This window comes from Hemibagrus wyckioides, linkage group LG08 (assembly GCF_019097595.1).
Source record: "Hemibagrus wyckioides isolate EC202008001 linkage group LG08, SWU_Hwy_1.0, whole genome shotgun sequence".
Classification (NCBI taxonomy): Eukaryota; Metazoa; Chordata; class Actinopteri; order Siluriformes; family Bagridae; genus Hemibagrus; species Hemibagrus wyckioides.
The window spans coordinates 9955689-9977086 of NC_080717.1; the positions used below are offsets into that span (position 1 = coordinate 9955689).

At 38.0% G+C, this 21398-nt stretch overlaps 2 protein-coding genes across 3 annotated transcripts; one reads left to right on the forward strand and one right to left on the reverse strand.

Annotated features, from left to right (window-relative positions):
• Window positions 1–690: 690 nt before the first annotated feature.
• Window positions 691–17023, forward strand: znf185 (zinc finger protein 185 with LIM domain). Of its 2 annotated transcripts, XM_058396670.1 has the most exons (31): window positions 691–850; window positions 1916–1956; window positions 2305–2425; window positions 2536–2640; window positions 2762–2788; window positions 2877–2933; window positions 3401–3448; window positions 3596–3676; window positions 3818–3898; window positions 4104–4160; window positions 4264–4323; window positions 4421–4519; window positions 4619–4672; window positions 4909–4980; window positions 5269–5370; window positions 8472–8543; window positions 8806–8862; window positions 10107–10190; window positions 10327–10401; window positions 11302–11361; window positions 12306–12389; window positions 12492–12566; window positions 13003–13053; window positions 13151–13186; window positions 13421–13465; window positions 13747–13815; window positions 15108–15152; window positions 15245–15313; window positions 15746–15796; window positions 16066–16171; window positions 16809–17023. In XM_058396670.1, the coding sequence occupies exons 2-31, from the start codon at window positions 1947–1949 to the stop codon at window positions 16905–16907; spliced, it is 2052 nt and encodes a 683-aa protein (XP_058252653.1). In that variant the 5' UTR covers window positions 691–850; window positions 1916–1946; the 3' UTR covers window positions 16908–17023. The 2 variants fall into 2 exon arrangements, with proteins under 2 accessions (XP_058252653.1, XP_058252654.1); XM_058396671.1 differs by lacking the exon at window positions 2762–2788.
• On the reverse strand, window positions 17004–21371 carry fut11 (fucosyltransferase 11 (alpha (1,3) fucosyltransferase)). Its single transcript, XM_058396672.1, has 4 exons — window positions 21212–21371; window positions 20028–20696; window positions 19315–19937; window positions 17004–18115 (listed from the first exon to the last, which is right to left on the reverse strand). The coding sequence occupies exons 2-4, from the start codon at window positions 20694–20696 to the stop codon at window positions 17971–17973; spliced, it is 1437 nt and encodes a 478-aa protein (XP_058252655.1). The 5' UTR covers window positions 21212–21371; the 3' UTR covers window positions 17004–17970.
• Window positions 21372–21398: the final 27 nt, after the last annotated feature.

Here is a 21398-nt window from a genome sequence, read left to right on the forward strand (position 1 = left end):
AGTGGCAACGTCTTAATGAATTCCAGAAAAGCTGCCTTCGCCTTGAACTGGGTGCCGATTCAGTGCCATAAAGGTGTGTGCGACTTCATTCTTGTAGTCACACCTCTTCTTTCAGTGTTGTGTTGCTACTGACAACATAGCACGTCCCATGTGTAAATTTCACTGTTGTCACTTCTCTGTGGCAAGCCACTCAGCAGATCTTTCTCTCATAAATGTGACCACCTGCCTCCTAACTAAGAGTCGCTGATGTACGGTTCTGCCTACTGTAAATGATAATTAGTATGTCACTCTATTCCCATGCTGATGTGTCCTAATTAAGACGATGCCCACTATGAGCTTAACAGAGCTTAACAGAGCTCACTGGATTCCCACAGGAGACAAAAATGCTTGCTGTGTTTGTTGACCGTTCTTAAAAAGTCCAGATCAGAGTGGAATCTGTGTTAACACCTTTCACTTTATCTGAGCAACGATGTGATTTCATGTTTTCAACCTGATAAAAGAAAAATCTGATGTAGATAAATCTCCTATAGTGTCCTGAAGCGCACACACACACATACACACACACACACACACTTATGTATATGCACACGCATACACACCCAGACTCTGTGTGTGCGTCTGCTAAAACTGGCTGGGCTTGTCAGTCGTGTCAACGCCCGGATCTACTCTCTCCAAGAGACAGATGTCAAACCTCCCTCAGTGTGTGTGTGTTTGTGTGTGTGGACTGACACAGAGCAGACAGTCCTGCTGTTAACTGCTTTGACTCATTTATCAAGAGCAGCGAATACGTGCCACTGAGCCATTCTTCATCACTTTTCACCAGTTTTGGATGTGTGTTTTCTAAGATAAGGTAGGTTTGTTTTGTGTGTGTGTGTGATAGAGAGAGAGAGTGTGTGTGTGTGGGTGAGAATGAGATTTCTTTTTGTCACAAGGTTTATCTTTGTTCAACTGGAAGAGCTAAAACATCAGGGTAAATATTATAAACATTTCCGAGTTGAATATATGAGACGATCTGACATGTCTAACACTTTCACCTCCTTCACTGGGACAAAAGTACACATCATCGACATTTTTCTCGTTTGATTAATTGTTTCTGTGTGGCTTTATAAAACCATTAACCATTTATTTATCATTTTCCACTGACTCCATCTTGTTTGATTAATGCCAGCGTGATGAATTCACTTTCTCATCTGTTACCTGAGTGTGTGTTATGTCACAATGTTTGAACTTCCACCACTGTTCACTTCAGAGATCATTATTTTGCAGAAGCCTAAAGATAACTCGGTCTGCTGATGGGTGTGAAACTCAGTGTAACTCCAGTGATTTGTGATTGTTATTTAACCACCAGGGCAGACACTAGTGCAGACTTTAATACACAAAGCGCTAATTAACAAGCCTTTAATGAGCATGTAGTGAAGGAAGTGAACTACTCAACTCTCAGTTCCCTGGCTCTAGAGAATATGAAGATATATGTTCAGTTTATGTAAAAACAGAAGGAAAACAACTATCTAACCAGAGGATTTATCATAATAAACGAGCTTAATCTAGAAAATAGGTGAATTTATTATCATTAAGATACATCTGGACTAAAATATAATTACCTCCCATAAACAGAACCCTACTGTTGTCTGTTGATTAAAATATGTGTGAGAGAGTGTGTGTGTGCTGAGAAAGTGGAGAGACAGGCTCGATGGCATGGCGAAACGATGACTCAGGAATTCTGAACAAGGTGCTAAAGAATGCATAAATGTCCACCGAACAAAATTTCCATCAGGAAACATACACTCGTTATTTTATAATATCATGATCTTGATTATTTTCGTACCTGGTGTACACTGGAACACACTTGCACAAATCAACACATCAAAGGTTAAACTCTGTCTTCTTTTTTATTATTATTTTTATTTTCACCCAGAGTTGACCGAAGAAGAAATTTGGCGGAAACCATGGCTACAGGTGAGCGGATCCCTCCCACAGGATTTATTTATACAATTTACAGATGAGTTTCTTAAAAACCAAACCCGGAATAATGATGACTAATGTGAAAGTAATTCATTTCGTATGCATGAATACTTATGCTGCCGTTTTCTCCTTTACTCAAACGTGTGCTACATGAAACCAGACTGCACTGACACTCCAAACCTGTTTTATAACATACCTTACCCCATAGTATTGCCCCTCATACATACATAATATACATAATACACATACTCATTTCCACATAGTTATAATGCTTCCCTGCTATTGAGGAGCTCATTCTGTACACTTGTGTGCGTGCTTGCGTGTGTGTGTGTGTGTGTGTAGAGGGAGACAGACAATCTGTTTTGCGCACAACAAAGGTTCGTACTGCACTGAAAGGAGACAGCAGCTGGATCAGTAGAGGTCAGTCTGGACCAGTAGAGGAAGAGGAGGATGAAAAGCCGTGGTATGTGTGTGTGTGTGTATGTGTGTGTGTGTGAGAGAGAAAGATCTGGCTTCATCAAAAATAGCTTTAATTCATGCACCATGTGTCACTTCCCAAACTATTCAATAAAGGGTTGCAGAGGTGCGTGCAGGTCGACTCAACAGCGACTTCAGTGAGCCTGCAGCTGACAACACACCTCCCAAACGAGACCCTCCAACTTCACCGAGGACAGACGGGTGAGAGCTCATACTTCAGATTTGCCATATTATTTGCATATTTAAGAGCACTACAGAATGTCCAGCCTGAGGCTTAACATTTCCTTTGAAATTTCTGTGACATTTACTGTCATGATAACAGTTCTAATTCAGCTGGATACCTGATCAGGTAAGTCAGGCCTTACAGGAGTTGCTTATTTCATGCTTATATATATTTAACAAAAAGCTTTGGGTTATGAACCACATCTGTTTTGCAGGGGTGTTTTCACAAAGACCGACAACAAGCCAGCTGCATCGTCCACTAACGGCTACATGTAGGCAAAAAGATTATCACTAATAATACTAGTACTGTGCAAAAGACGTAGACAACCTGATTTTTTTTAAATGCAAAACTATTTATTTCTGCATTATTGAGTCAGTATAAAAATGTGCTAGATCTCCAGAGAAACTGAACTGTAGCACTGTTCCAAATCTTTCCAGCCAATTAGTGTATAAAGAGATGACTGATACATTTGTAAAAAGTGCTGCCTGCCAAATATTTACCGTCTCTGTGTATAGTTACTGACCTTTATAATGGGTTTTTTTTTTTAATTTAATGTAGAAATGTCATTATTTTGGAGGCGTCTTTTCTTTCCAGTGCTTCCCTACATATACCTAAGGCTTTTGCACTGTACTGTACATTCATTATAAAAGAGGAATAGTGCTGAGCTAAATAAATGATACGAATTTATATGGTAATTTATGGAAAGTTGCTCTGATGTTTTCCCCTTTCTTTTTACAGTGGAACATCTGGCTACACCAAAAAGGCCTCTGATGGATATAAGAAAATGTAAGCGCTTGATGCGGAAATTCATTAATTGATGCAAATGAAGGTTTAAGGATTTGTGATTCAAATACAGACCATGTGGCTTCAGGCATTTTGCAAACGAAGCATTTGTGCTCATTTCGTAAACGGCTCTTCTCGTGTCATTCTCAGAGCTCCTCACACCATTCGCACGAGCGTGGAGAAAGCAGATCCACCGGAGCCATCACTCAGTGCAGAAGAACAGGAGAAGAGGTGAGATGAGCTCCACACTGCACGTGCAGCTTTTTCAAAACAGACCTCTTTGTTCACTGTGGTCCTTCTCATAAAAGGAGGCATGAACCTTACTGTCTGATGTCATCCTAATCCTTTGTGTGTGTGTGTGTGTGTGTACAGGACAGAGGCAGCCAGCAAAATACTAGACAGCTCAGCAAGAAAACAGAGATCATATGTGCTGTCAGCTGCAAAGAAATATGAGTATGTTTTGCTCCAAAGTCTTGGGCCAGTTCTTTAAAAAGTAGTACCTCAAGTGCCGTTAATTTTCACAGCACATCATCGTTCAGACGTGTAATTCACTGCCATTCCTGTACAATAGTGGATCATAGATTTGTGATCATAAATTACCCTACTTCATACCTTATATCATTCCTGTTTTTAAGTGAATTTCTATCACTTTTTTAAGGTCAAGTCCTGGGAAGGACAGCTCTGACTCGCCAGCCGCAGCTTTTATTGCTAAAAGGTACAAAGTATATTCTGTGGTTAGGTCACATGAATGAAAAGCATGCTATTCTTTTGTGACTAATGGCTTTGTTGTGTGTGTGTGTGTGTGTGTGTGAGTGTAGGGTAGTTATTAGTGACGACGATGACGCTGGCTCCACCCTGGTATCTTTTCAAAAACAGAGGTAGATCTATCCACTTTAGTCAGTGCTTCCAAAATGAACCAAACGTCTGCTTCTTTTTGTTAAACTTCACTGAACTTTTGACTCTGTTGTCCAACAGCGTGGAAATGAGTGTGGATGAGCCGATACCACCAGAATCCTCAGCTGCGAAACCTGAATTGAAACCAACAGTCAAACCCCAGCCCACACCTAGACAAAGGTTTACTATATGTAATATTACACTAGGACTAGATACAAATAATCATTTAGTCTGATCATATTTAACTTTTTTTTCTTTTTTTATATATGTTTTTTGTAGTAACACCCTTAACGCTCTCTCTGACACCCTCCTGTTCACCCCAGAATCCACCAGGTACCAAAATAATATCTGAAAAATTGAGTAGTAAAGTGTATGTAGGACCATTAGAGAAGAAAATGTCATCAAATTGCAATATGCAGAGTCCTGCACCTGAAAGAAAATCTAAACACTTTAATAGAACTTCTTACGGTTTAACCTGTTCCAGGTTAAACCGTAAGAACCAAAAATGTTCTTTTCTTTTCATTTACACTATCTCTCACATTTATTACTTGTCTTTCTCTTGTTCACAGCAAGAAGCAAGTCACATCTCCTGTTCCAGAGACACAAAACGTCTCCAAACCCAAGCCCAGTTCTACAACAAGGTGTTTATCCTAATTTAGATGAGGAGATTATTATAATTACTGGTCATTATTAATAATCATTAATATAATCAATTGCTCTTTTATAATAATAATTAAAACCTCAGATTTAAATAAAATAAAATAAAATAAAATAGAAATGATACCAAATCACTTAAATTCTAATGAGACCTTGCCATTTAGTTCAATGTTGCCTTAAACCTTTTGATATATGAATTAGGGTTGGATTCATGTATATGTCTTTAAGATATAACAATGTCTTTGATTAATTCCTATCTTCCTTTGAAACAGCGTGAATGAGAAGATTACTCAGGCCACTTCAGTTGCTCCAGTTGCTACTTTAAAGAACTCTGAAACAACTAAACCCAAGCCAGATCCCACTCCTAAACCAAGGTACATCCTACAGTATTACATTTAGATTATAGATAGGTGACAAATGAAAAGAGGAAAAAAAAAAACCCACAACATTTAAGAGATTTCAGAAAAGTTTTAGGACTGATATAGATGCCACATGTTTGCGGAGCTGTACTGGAGAGATGAACAGCATTGAATGTATTTCCTCACTTGATGCTTTGTTGTCTAGATCTGATTCATTTGGTTGAGATCTGGTCCATGTGAAGGATATACTATATGATTTATATCATCTTCATCCTCATCAAACCATTCAGTGAGCCCTTGTGCCCTTTGCACGGGTGTAGGGTTAGCCTGGAAAAGACTGCATGCCATCAGGATAGACGGGTTTCATTATAGCTGGATTTGTCTGAAGAAATGACACATTTTGCAGAAACTCTTCCATTAAGAAATATAAGAAATATAGAACAGAAAGTTCAATGTTTAATATTAGACTCATAGTTTAAATTCCTTATGAGCGAGCCTGAGGTGACTGGCAAGGAAAAACTCCCTGAGATGTCATGAGGAAGAAACCTTGAGAGGAACCAGACTAAAAAAATAATTAGAAATAATTATAAACACTAGAGATTGTGATTATAAATAATTAGAAACACTAGAGAGTGTGATTATAAATAATTAGAAACACTAGAGAGTGTGATTATAAAGTCATTTGGAGTTGTGTCCGTTCTACAGTCGTATAAAGTCATTTGGAGGTGTATAAGCAGGAGCTCCTGAGCAACTCATAATTTAGCGTAACATCTGAGTTCATTATAGATTTAACACTGACTCCTCCATGGCAGAGCCTTCAATGTTCAATTCAGGAAATGCAGGAAATGCAGCATATGTAGAATGTTATTTGTGTATTGTATTGTGCCCTGTCTTTTTCTCTCATTTTTTAAAACCCATTTGTAAATTAAATACATACAGTATATTCAGATAATTTTGTGGATCTGTATATGGGATGTGAGGGGGATATTATCCCCGTGCTATGGAGGTTTTCTCCTTGTACTCTAGTTTTCTGCCCCAGTCAGGGTCAGGGTCAGGATCTCTAAATTGTCTGTAGGGTGTGAAAGAGTGTGTGTATGTGTGTGTGTGTGTGTGTGTGTTGGGTGTACGATAAGCAGTACAAAAAACAGATAGATGGTATAGCCCCAAGCTTATTTTTGACAACTGAAATTCCACACATTGGTGATATCCCTACTTCATTTAATTCATGTTATATATAATGCGCAAATACCTGCTCTCATAGTAATCTGACATGCCAGAAGAGTCTTTAAACTAACAGTTGTAGAATCTCTGTTATGAATGTCATCCATGACTACATGTCTACGTTGATCGAGGGATGTGTCCCCTTTTTCTGGAATGTTGTCGGTTCTTCTTTAGCGCCACTGAACCAGTCATGCCAGCCGTTCCATCTGTAAAGGACGTCCCATCCACAAAGCCTAAAACCAAATGCAAACCAGGGGCCACTCCTAGACTGAGGTTTAATAGATTTATATTATGAGAGTTTAATATCAAGCAAGTGTAAATACATGTTAAGTAGAATGCCATTCTTTGTGATCAGTTGCTCTACCTACTTTAACCTGGCTGATTTGACCTACATAATTAGAAGGCCTTCACAAGTCGACTCATGATGAGGTGCGAAAACATGAAATTTTGCCAAGACAACAACAACAACAACAACAAAACAGTATAGTAATGTAATTGAAGTAACATTTCCAAACTCCAGATATTGCTTATGTGCATAAGGCCACTGTATTGCATTTTGAGTGTAGGGTGTCCATGCCCCTTGTGCTTTACTCAGGCTTTCTACTTTGAATGAAGGGTTCCCACATCCCTTATGCAGTGATTACACAAAGCTAACCCACTGCACACCAGTCACTAAAGCTTCTTTACTAAATGTTTTTTTTCCCAGGGAGAATAGTAGTGTGAAACAAGGGCAAAGTAAATTATGAACAACTTCTAATTAAAAAAAAAATCATATAATTGATAAAACTGGGCCTAATACTAAGAGTGTCAACCATTTTCAGGTTTTCGGGTAGAGACTTTCAGAGCCAAATGAGCTAGAATCAGACAGTCAGAGCAGTCTAATACAGATACAGCATGTATAATATTGATCTATAATGCTGAAATGTTCTTGATGTCACTGTTACAGTATTTAACTTTTCATGCAGTGGATAACAGTTCATGAAATAGGATCTGAAGTACACAGGCATCGGTTAACAGAGTTTCTCGTGAATAAAAGTAAAGTGTGCTAGATGTGGTAACCTCACAGATTTCAATTGTAAAGTCAGGTGTAGAGATAAAGAAACAGGTTTCATCGGTTTCACAGGAAGAACGGTGCTGTTAATTTCTCAAATCTGATTGGTCAGAAAGCTTTGATTCATTTTAAAGGTTTATATGGATGCGTTATTGTTTGTAACAACATACGTAAGCACGAATATGATGGACAATGCACATAAAGTAATTACAATTTTTTTTGAGAAGCTTCCAGTAGATTTACTTTGCATTTTAGGAAGGTGTCTGCAGTGTCAGCATTTTGTAACAGTCCAAGCCAAAGCTGTAACTGCAAGCTTCTGACATGGGGTAGTCTTCAAGGCTTTGAGCTTTGTTTTACTTACTAACAGAGACGTGAAAAATGGCTAGTAGGGCAACTTTTATGAGCTGCTTTAATGTAAACTGTAACAGGAAATGGCCACAAACTTGTTTTGTGGGTGTTTCACATTAACTGTAGCTATAACAATGTGTTTATAAAATTATTGCACCTTACTTAAAATGACTGCATCTTAATAAATAAAACATGTTGTCATTGCAAAGAGCAATGCAGAATCGGGCAGGAAATCTCACGCTTACTCATTTCGTGTTCTTTTCTTCATGTACTTGTTGAGTTTTATATTTATTCCTAATTGCTGTGACGTTAAGAACAAAATGAAACTACATAGTGCTGTATCTGGCAGCTGCTGCATGTGTTAGGAGAATTTGTTTAACAGATTAACACTGATCTGCTAAGAGATTCACATTAATGAACTGATTAAAAGATGGAGCTGGCTTGATAATAATTTACTCACAGTATTTTCTGTCTCTTTGCGTCTCTTTTTACACAGTATCCCAACACCAAAGCCAGTGGAGAAGACCGGTGCCATGAATGATAAAGATCTTCTGGATCTGGCTGGGAGGTCAGTGTGCCTTTCTTAATGATGGTGCTGAATTTTTATAGACTGTCACTGCTGCACCTTGAACATGTAATAAATAAACTGTTTGCAAAAGAGCCACAAGAGGGTACTCTACCTCCATTAATGCTCTGACTGGCGCAGGGACGCAGTTCCCTTTTAAGTGCAGACCTATTAGCGTTTCTCATAATCACTTTGGCTTCTGTTATCGTTATCATGTGCATATTAATGTTATCTTACATATTAATGTTCTCTCTTTCACTTTAAGCACTGCACAGAATTTGGTGGACCCCGTCCCCACCTCCACTGACCTGCTCTCCGGAGAGTAAGAGACTTTCACTACATTTCCTTTAAACCATTTCTTCTTGATTTTTTTTTAACAGCAAACACTTATAATGTATTTTATTTAGAAGTGTGTAACAGTCTAGGAAAACCCTTTACAGAGTAAAATATTTGACATTTTCTTCAATATATGATTACGGAATGCTGACCCTTTCCTGTTTCTCTTCTGCATGTATCTCATTCACAGGCAAAGGTCTATCATTTTAAAATGCTAGAAATGTTACCCTTGAAAGTGAAAAGGAAGAAAAGCAGATTTCTCTTCGGCTTATGTCCTTTTCACTTTGGCCCATAGATATCTAAAAACCTGATCAAAGCCCCGTTATTCGCTGTGTGAGCAAATCACACTAATAGTAGGATACAAGGTTTAAGACATCAGCAAGATGATTGCAAAAAGCTTTAAGAAGATTTCCAGGATGTTTAATGAAATGTATTTATGATTTCTTTATGTGCATTACATTGTCACCTGACCATCACACCATTCTGTGTTTGTTGAAAATCCCATTACAGATTTAGTTCCGATATGCTGTCATAATATCCTCCACTCTTCCGAGAAGGCTTTCCACTATATTGCGGAGAGTGACTGTAGGGATTTGTGTTCATTCAGCCACAAGAGAATTATTGAAGTCAGGTGTTATTGGCTAAGGAGGTTTGGGGTGCAGTCAGTGCTCCAGTTCATCACAAAGGTGTTCAGTTGAGTTGAGGTCAGGGCTCTGTGCAGGACACTCGTGTTTTCCACACCAGCCTTGGCAAACTGTGTCTTCATAGAGCTTGCTATATTCAGAGGAGCATTGTCATGCTGGAACATAGCCTGACTGTAGGAAAGACTACAGCATACAAAGAAATACTACACAGGTGTCTGCTTCTATTGTGTGGCAAAAGTCTGGGGAAGAACAACACATGGGTGTGAAGGTCAAGTGGCCATATCGAGTAGCCTAGCCTTTATGTCAAATGCGATTTTTTATAAAATCTTCTTTTGGCTGTTTGCCAGAACCATGTGATAGTCAGTAAGCTTTGTAGCAGTGATAATGAATTAGGACAGTCTTTTCCAGCCCAGGTCAGGGATCATGTTTGTGCTGTGCCCCAGCTCCAAACAAACCTGGCACTAGTACTACTCACGACTGTGTAAAATGTCTTGAATTAGGACAGACCAACAGCGTGGACCTCTGTGAATAGTTTTAAGACATCATTATTTAAAATTCTGAGGTACATCTTTGACTATTTCTGCAGCTCTCTACCCAAAACAAAGAAGACTACAGGATCTCTGGATCTGCTTGCGGTTGATATCATCCCCATTGACACCAACACTGACAAGTAAGCAGGAATCTTTAGGTTATGTTTTCATTTTATTTAGTGGATTTATCCAAGACGCTGGAGATTCAACAGGAGGATAAAAGTTTAGTATTTCAATGTTCCACTGATCTACTCATCTCTCTGATCTCCTCCTCAGACTAAGCTCTGATAAAACAACTACCAAAATTGTGAATACTCAAACTGTGGTGCAGACCAAAAAGGATGTAAAGAGGTACACCAACTCTTTTTTTTTTTTTTTTTTTTATAAATATACAGTCAAATACTTGCACAACATCTGGCACATATTCAGAGTGACTTATAGAAGTGCTTTATAGTCTCCATCAAATACACATCCTCATGCATCCTCAAGAATACTAAATCCCTGCTAGACAGGAGATCATACAGTGAGTCAGTTCAAGAAGAAAAAGGATCAAGATCAATTTTTGCTCGCTGTAGTATTTAGTCAAGAGGTATGTTTTCATTGAAGACTCATTCCAGTGACCCAGGGGATGTTCACTCCACTGACTGAGTACCAGTATAGCAAAGATCCTTGATACATGTCTAACTTGTATACTAAAGGATGATGGGTCTTACCTTGACATGAAGGCTTGAAGGGAGCATGATGCAGAGTGGGGAAAGATATATGGGTCAGTTTTGCTAATATATTTTTCTAATAATAAATGCTTAAACTAAATACTGCTCTGACAGTAGTGAAGGGTTGAAGTACATTTAGTGCAGACACACTAGTGTTTCTTATAACTACTTTGCCATTTGTTATTATGTATTATCATTTATATTAATTGGGGCAGCGCAGTGCCTTAGTGGTTAGCACTGTTGCCTCACAGCAAGTGGAGTTTACATGTTCTCCCCATCCCTGCGTTGGTTTACTCCGGGTACTCCGGTTATCTCCCACAGTCCAAAAACATGTAAATTAGGTTGATTGGTAATTCTACATTGCCCAGAGGAGTGTATGTGGTTGTCTGTCTATATATGTGGCCCTATGATGGCCAGGGTGTACCCCTGCCTTTTACCCAATGTGTGCTGGGATAGGCTAATGACCCTAATTAGGAATAAAGCGTGTATAGAAGATGGATGTATATTAATATTCTTACTTCCTTTTTGTCACTCTAAGCACTCTACAGAAGTCAGTGGATCCCGTCCCCCCCACCACCACTGACCTACTGACAGGAGGGTGAGAGATTTTGAGCTATTCACTACGCTATAAAGAGCAATAGAGAAATGTTTCCCATTTCTCTATTTAATGGGAAACATTTCTCTATATCTCTTTATAGCAATATCACAATATAAAAAACACTGAGCATGTGTAACAGCTTGGGAAACCCCTTCACATGGTGCAGTTTTGATTACATATAATTATGAAAACTAGACTCTTTCTTGTTTCTCTTTTGCATGTCTCTCATCCACCTTAGAATAAGAATTGGTTACTCCTGAACATGAAATGAAGTTAAAAAATAGCATCATAGTGACAGCTGGATGTAATCAATCATTAGTCATGCTTTTACTTTTTTCTTCCTAAATATATCAGTATGTCAGAAGAGGAACTGGTAGTAAGCACACTAATGCCAATGTGAAGATTTCAGTGAATCACGATGTTACTCTGTCACGCTCTGCACGTACAATACAAACACGTGAAGGCGTTCATCATGCAGGCCATCTCTGGGAAAATAATACTTAGTCAAACCTTCTGCCTTTAAAATGGATGTACGATAAGACACTGAGTAGGACATGATTAGGTTTGTGTCTAGAAAAACATAATTCAGAAAATGTACATGAAAAAGCATCCTCCTGAAGCCTGGAGGACTTTATTATAGCACTACTATAATTATGTATTATTATACCACATAAGCCCAGTGGACAATTTTAAGGTATTTGTGCCTACAACAACTGGCTGTTTTATAAAGAAAGCTTTAGTGTATCTCATCACTGGCTGTAGGCTGTTGCTATCCAATTCATTTGCCAAACTGAATGCTCTCAGGTGTTCAAAGACTTTTAAACAGTGCTGTATAACAAATGGTTTCACCTCAATATGCAGTATAAATAATAAATGCACAGAGGACATATCTACTGTTGTGTTTTTCCTGATAATCTGAGCACATTACTGGCTTTTTTCCTCAGTTCTTTACCCAAAACAAAGAAGACTACCGAATCTCTGGACCTGCTGGCTTATGACGTCATCCCCATCGACACCAACAAGGACAAGTAAGTGTTTTGTTTTTGATACATAATACAAGCTAAAAAAAGAGTATTTTTTATGTCAAACTCTTTACTGCCATCTTACCATTTTTCTCATCTTTATTCTAGACTCAGCACAGACAAAACACAGAGCACAGTGAAGACAGTGACAAGTGTGGTACAGACAAAGACGACGGAGAAGGGGTACAGCATCATTTTCTCTTCACCGTGATTTAATTACAGTTTTGCTAAATTCTGGTCAGTGAACAAACAACGCAAGCTCTCAATACAAAAGTTTATGTAAAGTTTTCATCCTTAAAAGAATGCATATTGATTTAGACCATTTCTGCCACTATTAGTACATGCTGCACTAAGAACCATTAAGAGACAACAGTAAAGCTCTATTTCTGCTACTATTACTACATGCTGCACTAAGAACCATTAAGAGAGAACAGAAAAGCTCCAGTGTCAGAATAGCAGATGCGAGTGTGCACTAGGGGCAGCAGAACACACTCAGACTCCACCTCATCGGCAGACTGAGTGGAGTCCCTATTAACAATCACATCAGAATTTAATTTGCATGTGCCAAAGTGTTTTCTCGCCTTTCAGAGTGAAATCAGTGTGAAATTGTTTTTTTCAGCTCTGCTGATCCATTCGATCCGATTCCGATAGTGAAAGAGTCCACAAAGAGGTAATGATTTGGGCTTAAAGGTGACAACGCAGACAATCATCTGTGTACACATCACACCTATTACAAATGCAACACCTTCTCTCTCTTTCTCTGGCAGCTCTGTAGAGCTCTTTGATCCTCTTCTGTCCGACAGGTACGTGTACAGACAGAATGACTGAACATGCTGCTGAATAATGATGATGTTAAGACAGGGAATTACACAGAAGATAAGGGGACAAATACAGATAACCGTGTTTCCATTAAAACTATAGTGCACAGTGCAATTCAAATCTGAAAATTATATTCACCAGCGTCTTTTTAGAAACAATTACGAATAAATGACCACTATTTTAGCGCTACTGTTTGAACTTTGAACTCTATCTTTCAGCAATAAGGACCCAAAACAGACGGTTTCGGTCACATTCGAGCAGAAGTGAGTCAGCTCTGTTTCTTTTCCAATTTCTTTCTCTTGCCTCAACACTCTGCAATAGTCACTGCTTGTATTATTAATGACCACACTTGGCTTGCTGACCTAGAACTGATTGTGTGCTGGTGCTGTCATAAAAATAGCCAGTCTAGACTTTACCAAAAGGCATCTACTGTTTGCTGCATATCAAGTTACTGCTTCACAGGCATCACTGAATACCTTTCAGTGTATACTTGAAATGTATGGAAGTCTTTTTTGATGATGTTATTCATGTCTTTTTAAACTAGGTCCTCTAAATCTAGCTCGCCATGGGACAAATGGTCAGTTCCAACTATAGACAGCGCAATAGAGGACAGGTAAACAGCACAGATTTACATTCTTACTGTTCATTTGTATTGCTGAAATGGTTTTTATGGGAATTGCATTTACTTACATTTACTAGCAGACTATATTATACAGGTCTTAAAGGAGCTGTTTAATGACATTTTTAGAGCCCTCTGCTGCTTGCAAGGCAAATTGTAATTAGAGTGACACTGGACACAGTTCCTCCATTCAAACTCACCATATATATTGACTCAGCTGCATATGCCTGGCTGATTAATTTTTTAAGTAAGATTAAAATAAAAAGATAGCAGAGCATAATATATTTAATTGGTTATTTATAAACCGTTATATCATTTCTATATCATGTCTTGTTTTAATGCTTATGCGACAAAATTGTGGTCCGACTATCACTAGTGTGGACGTAAAGTTATTATTATACATAATACTCACTGACCACTTTATTAGGAGTATTTTTCTTTTTAACCCAGTTCTGTGTAAACTCTAGAGACTGTTGTGCATGAAGGGTTTCTGAAATACTCAGACCAGCCCATGCAAACCATATACGAGCAACCTATGCCACAGTCACTGAGATGATATTTTCCCCCCATTTTTATGATGTCCACGATTTTATACATTGCTGCTAATTCTTGACTGATCTTGATAATTGTAGGAATGAGCAAGGGTACAGGTTTTCCTAATAAAATAACGTTTTTTTTTAATTTTTATTCCACGTAAAAATAAGTTTATCCAGGACTGCTCAGTTTTTACTCTTATTTTAGGAATGTGTTGTGTTTTATTTATTTACATATATATATATATATATATATATATATATATATATATATATATATATATATATATATATATATATATACATACATGGCATGAGAAGATGTTAAGTTTCTTTTCTAATACTGTAACATTAGTAACTCATGGTCATGTTGATCATTTTCTTCCCAAAAATGAATGATTTGATTTAGAAAACGCTAACAAACTGATTATACACTAAGAACTTCACTTTTATGGTCACATTCATATAGATGAGCTAAATCCCTGTGTTCAGTAATAAAGACTGATAGTAAAAAAAACAAACAAAAAACATTACAGAACCAAACTTTTATGAGATGGCCAAAAGCACTTTTACACATTTACCCTGGAATCACCTTACTATTTTCTTTTGTTCCTTGATAGACCAAGTGCAAAATAAATCCATAAAATCACTGGTCTAATATTGTAGCAGCAAATCAATGTAAACTGGAGGGCAAACCACATATATGTAGAAAATACGTCATATTATTATATTGTATCTTCTTTTGGACTGCAGTTTAGCCAGACCAGAAGAAAGGGAGCTGGACACAGAAGCTAAAAAGTAAGTATTTGCATGGGAACTTGTGTATTTCAAAATAAATAAATAGGTCTATATTGTCATTCTTCAATTATTTTATTTCTCCTGCTTTCCAGGAATTTAGTCTACATCAAATCATATATGAACTCTGATCCCTCCGGGTATGGCGCTAGCAGATACGACAGGTGAGATACTTCTTTATATCATTTTCTTGTAAAATGATAATAATCATAAAAAAAAATTACAATCACAAATGTTTTCTATAAAGTTTTATTTGTGCGTAAAAAAACTTTTTTTTTTTTAGCACTATTCACCTTTTAATGAAAATTTCACAGATCATATTCTAACTAATTATAACAAAACCCTTGAAACTGCTATTCTGTGACTAGCAACATTACAAAGCCATAATAAAGCTTTCTGTGGCTTTTTAAGGTCTCCCGAGTGACTGTATGAATAAAGCAGGCAAATGCATTACTGTACTAATCATGGGAGCACAAAGCAATTGTAGTGACAGTAATGTTCATTACATTACTTAGTGCAATGGACTGAGCCGTATAATGGTCTAGGAATAAACCTCGTGTATGGAAAAGGCTAAACTCTTGTGTTTTTGCCCACAGCGACTATGTGACCTCGAGCACCAGCAGTTATGCATACAGCAGCCCCTCCAGGTAACTGTACATTAATGCAAATCAGTCTAAAACCAGGTTAAGAATGGAAACAGGAGTATTATATTATGGCAAAGTCTCTCAGGAGGGATTCTCAGAGTCATTTATGAAACTGTTCTCAATATGCATATATGAGATCATTTCACTCAGAATATAATACTTTGTTATGAAACACCACTTTGTTAACTAAACAGCTAACGTTACTGCAAATTCCATGTGAATTGCCCTGGTGTGATATTTATATATTTATAATGATTTTTTTCCTGGTTCAGCACTGCGAATATGACTGCCTGCACGTACTGTGGTAGTCTCGTAGGAAATGACTCCAAGATCACCATTGACCATCTCAACATCTCCTGCCACCCCGAATGCTTCAAGGTACATTCTACTGTATATACATACTATATATATATATATATATATATATATATATATATATATATATATATAAATATAAAATACATACATACATAGGTAGCTAGATGAACAGAGAGAGGGAGAGAGCGATACATTTAATAAAACTGTTCATAATATATTCTTTATTCTCTTTCCTCAATTCTCTTATTTCACCACTTCATCATTAATTAATATACGTTTAAAATGATCTTTTATTTTTAATGTTTTTTCCTTAATATAAATACATGTAAGGAATAATAAAAGCTGGGGTGTGTTTCTACTATTACTACCCCAAAGATTATTTTCCAATATCAGTGTGTACAGAGATGTTTTAGTCCTCTTACACCACAGAAGTTTGCGAAATTTGATCTGTATGATTGTGTATGTGAATTTTATTTCAGTGTTCACCATACAAGTTACTATATCTATATCTATATATATATATATATATATATATATATATATATACACAAGAGCTCTGTGGTGTAAAAAATCTCTTATTCATATAATCATTTATATGTACATTTTATGTTCATGCTGGTAAATATATAAAAAAAACAGGACTTTTTGATAATAAACTACAAGGACTACATATTTATCTTATATATTTCTTCTCCAGTGTGGTGTGTGCAGCAAGCCGATGGGTGATTTCATCCACAGCATGTTTTTGCACCGTGGGACGGTCCTGTGTGAGAACTGTTACTCTAACGTGATTTAAGGCCAGGTTGTATCGATGTGCTTTCTGTTTGGTTACTTTGGTGAACATTAATAACCACCATAACTCCTGAGACTGTTTCATTTCTAAGATGATCTCTTTGTCCTTTTTTTTTTTTTGACTCTATCAGAACGTACGTAAATGCTGTTGGGCTGTTTACATTCCCAAAACAGTTATTCTTCTTCTGTCTTTGCTGTCGTCTGATTGTGAAAAGTGCCTTCAAAATCAGAATCATGTGTATTTGTTTGAGTGGGTTTTCACTTTTTCTACAATGTACTAGCCTTATTTCCATCTTTAAAAACCAAAAAAATTATTTGCTTTGCTGTGCATTTTTCAGTGGATGAATAAACTTCTTAAAACTGTGAATAAATGTAGGGATGTAAAAAAAAAAAAATGTTGTGTTTTGTTCACATTTTGTCACAAAACAATTTAGCTTTATTTAGCTAATTTAGCATATAGCTTTAATTGTTGCTCTTTACAAAGTGTAAAAAATAAATAAATAGTTTATAGAATACTGGCATAAAAATGTTTACATATGTGCACGTATAAAAGGATAAAAACAAATGGCTGAAAGACACAAACAGTTTTCTATTTGACAAGAACAGCAGCTGAATTTAAATGTCAAGTTCAGCATCCTGAAAAATAAATTATTCATAAAGCACGTAAGGGCTTGTTCATAACATCTGCACTGATAAACAGAAGCAGAACGATTCTATTCATATGCAGATCATGTTCTAATGTGTTTCCAAATATTATTTAAACAGCCTTCTTACAACACTGCAAATAAGATAATGACAAAACAATGTCTACATGTGACACGTATAGATATAATATGTTTACAAAATGATTTTTTTTTGCTTCCTTTGGTTTTGGCCCTTAGCTAAATGACCCATTAACAAGTCAAAAATGATTGCGCTGTTAGCCGAGTTGGGTTTTATTGTTCTTTAGTGCGTTTTTTGTCTTTGGTATGAGTGTGTTTGGTAGAGTGGTCCTTCATTTAAAAAAAAAAAAATCTTCTCTTACACAAGCTCACGAGGTAGCGTTCTTTCTCGGAGGTGAACTCATGTCACTGACTGTTCCTGCTCACAGCCATCCTGTGAATGTGTTGCCACAGCTGTCCAGGGTCAGACTCGTTGTGATTGATCAGTGACACCAGTCCCTCTGCCTGGTCCAGACTCTGCCAGTAGTCCTGAGGCCACATCTGAAGCCAGCTGAACATAAACACACAGCGCTTAGGATCACAGCACACACTGGTTAAGAAACTGGGATTTTAGCTCAAATATATCATTATAATTAGCACATGAATACCATCAATCTGATTCCTATCATTGTTTTCTGCGACTGCATGTAGCTAGGAAGGACGGAATTTTTTTTTCTCAATAATGGGAAAGCCATAATAATGAAGGACAGGCTAGGACTAGGCAGAATTTTGGCAAAGAGTCAAAAAAAACCCCCAAAAACATAAAATCAGATTTTCTGCTCCAAACATACTTTGATGCATTTTTATAGAAATATATTTCACCAAAACAATGGAGAAATGTTTTTAATTTTTAATGCTGCTACTCACAGAATTGCAGTTTCAGGGTTTTTTTTTTAACAGAGGCTTTCTGAAACAGCCTCTGTAACTCTGCATTCAACTAGACGACTCAACTATGACTCCCACCTTATGACCAGGATAAGGCAGTGTCCCTCATCTCACAATTCATCACACAAATTAACATCATCAGCAGTAAACAAAGTGGCACTTTTAACCTTCAAAGCGATTATTCTGTATGTACTAATATTTGCTTTAGATTAGTCAACATACAGAAATATTCACTTGTTAAATCTCCCAAACACTGACTACAGTTTGCTATGTAGTTGCTGTCTGTGCAGCACGTCTCACAGTTATTAAGCTTGTTGCTAACAAAAAATGACCATGCAGTCATCCATGTGTTCCCTTCACTTTGTAGCTTGAATGCACAGTGGGTCAAAAATTATATTACTCTAAACACGGACTGCTCACTAACTAAGATAAAAAAAAAAAAGATCTACCTCGATCTGAAGTACTTAATAAATAAGTAAATGTTTTCTGTGTGCTTTTCTTTTCTCTGTTTCTTGCCAGCAGTGTTTCAGACTGAAGGTATTTTTAGTGAACCAGGATATGCTTGACAGAACTTCTGCCAAATGCCATAAATGTAAATGTACACATGTGCTGGCAAGAACATTAGACAGAGGATAATGTTAAAAAGTCTGAATGATAGTCACAACTTCCTGAACTTACTCAGACTGTGCTATTCAGTGAAAACCGTCAGACTCTGCAGTTTATAATGGCTGACCATGTGCTCAGACTCTATTTACATACATCTGGAGATTTATAAGAACCACTTTCCCTGAAGGAATAAATCAAATAAAACAAAAATAAAGTTACCCATCATTAGGCTCAATCTCCTCTATGGCTCCATACCCAGGGCTAGGAAGTGGACACCCCATGTGTGTGTTGTTGGCCATCTTTGGTTGAGGTGCTGGATACTTGTCAGGCTCTCGTCTGTGCTTCTTTTCTGCCGTCAGTCGTTCGTTCTCTCGGTCACACACATAACACTCGAAGCCGTTCAGGTAGTTAGGTTTGCTCATGTCGTTGATGCCCCACTCTCGGTTCTGAAGGCCTTCCAGGAGTCGAAGGTTGGTTATCTTACTGGGAGTCTTGTACTCCAAGTATCGCAAGTACTTAGAGTCATCGTTATCTAAATCCATGATGAACTTGGCTAGCTCTTGAGGGGAGTGGAAATCATCTAACAAAATGGCAGAATGCTCATTCGGGAGCCAGTCAGCAACAGAGGAGGAGCCTCTGTATATGGGCACGCATCCCTGGTGCATGGGCCGCCACAATTTCTCAGTCATGTAATCAGGGCACAGTCCGTTCTCCAGAGCGAGGTGGAACTTGTAGCGGGCCACGAAGCTCATGAAGCGTTGATCCTCGCCTGTGGCTGTGCTGGTGTCCTCTAGATACTCAGGCAGGGGCTTGTTATTGAGACACTTTCCATATGAGTCAACCTGCAAATACAGTTCCAAACTGATTAATTATGAGGAAAATAGAAAGTTAAAACTCTCAACTTAAGTTTTACATTAAAAAAGAATTACTACCTGCATGTACTTCATAAGCTCCTGGACATAACGGTCACGGTCTGAAGGCACGTCACAGTGGGACTGCATGTACAGCACTGGGGCCAGTCCAGCTTTTCTCCAGCTGTTCTTCTCCTCCAGAGAGACTGAGGGAGGCTTAAGCAAGTAGTTGAGTGAAGGCAGCCACTGCAGTGTGAGCGGATAGTCTGACTCCCTGCGAAAGGTAGCTGTGTAATTAAAGAGACTTATTCCAGACCCGTGTGACAGTAAGTAGTTGTTCATTGGTGACTCCTCGTGAAAGAGCGCCCAGGTCTGGTGAGCCAGGCGGGGCAGCGGCGCCTCATATGCACGAAAATCTGTGCCATAGAAGATGATGGAGGCTGTGCGCCGGTGCAGCTGGACCTTGCGGTTTCGTGTCACCAGGCAGGACGAGCGAGCACAGTCCACACGCTCTGTATCCCCAGGAAAATGTGGGAACAGGTTGCCACTCCACCACAGCAGGATGGGCAGCTCCTTGTTGCTGCGGGTGTCTGTGTTGCCCGGGCCTCGGTAGGAGCTGACGCTAACAAACTCCATGTCAGTGAGAGCACTCTGCGGCTGGAAAGCACTCAGGTCTACTGGCTCTTGTCCTGTGTATGGCTGCACATACAGCTGCAAAAGCAACAAACAGAGCACAAACCCGGCAGCCATCTAAACAGAAGAGAAGGATGCTGGATTAGTGCTGAGCCACTGTCCTGCACACATTAATGATAATGAAGATATAATACACTGCTTTATAGAGAAACGATTTTCTAGATATTTCTAGAATCAGCCATTAACATGATACCTTTTAAAAAATAAATGTAGCACATCTGATGTTACAATAACACACTTATTGTGGAAAAAATAAAATAAAATCATATTTAGAAATACCACTCACAGGTTGTGTAACTGCTACACTGCTGTTTCGTTGAGTTTGTTTACAAACTTTTATATCGTGATACATATCGAGTATTGTATTAATCGTCTTCAATTATCCTGACAGGTGTGTGATAACAACTCACTCCTACAAGGAAACCTCTGGTCTGTTTATCCAGCTCTCATTAAAACAACCCATTAGGACACAATTTACCCCGAACTCTTTAAACCACATGTCCATGATGCCAGCTTGAGGGACTCTATGGAATAACAGACTGAACACTGGAAATATTACCGCATCTACTTACCTTTCTTTAACTCAGACGGGTTTTTTTTTTAACTCATTTGGTCTTCATATGTTGACAAACAGAAATAATAAATATTTAACGGGATCAAATGGGGGAACATGAGACTTTGGCGATTTTTTGGGATGCAGAATAGGAGCAGTGCCCCATAGCTCTTTACTGCCCCCTAGAGTTATGGAGACACATCACA

Coding starts and splice junctions, on each gene's coding strand:
- znf185 (XM_058396670.1), top strand. Junction 11,362..12,305: donor ACTGACCTACTGACAGGAGG/GTGAGAGATTTT, acceptor TTTTTTCCTCAG/TTCTTTACCCAAAACAAAGA. Junction 12,567..13,002: donor ACAAAGACGACGGAGAAGGG/GTACAGCATCAT, acceptor TGTTTTTTTCAG/CTCTGCTGATCCATTCGATC.
- fut11 (XM_058396672.1), bottom strand. CDS start 20,696: ATGGCTGCCGGGTTTGTGCTCTGTTTGTTGCTTTTGCAGCTGTATGTG. Junction 19,938..20,027: donor AGCTTATGAAGTACATGCAG/GTAGTAATTCTT, acceptor CTGTATTTGCAG/GTTGACTCATATGGAAAGTG. Junction 18,116..19,314: donor GAGATTGAGCCTAATGATGG/GTAACTTTATTT, acceptor GTTTATGTTCAG/CTGGCTTCAGATGTGGCCTC.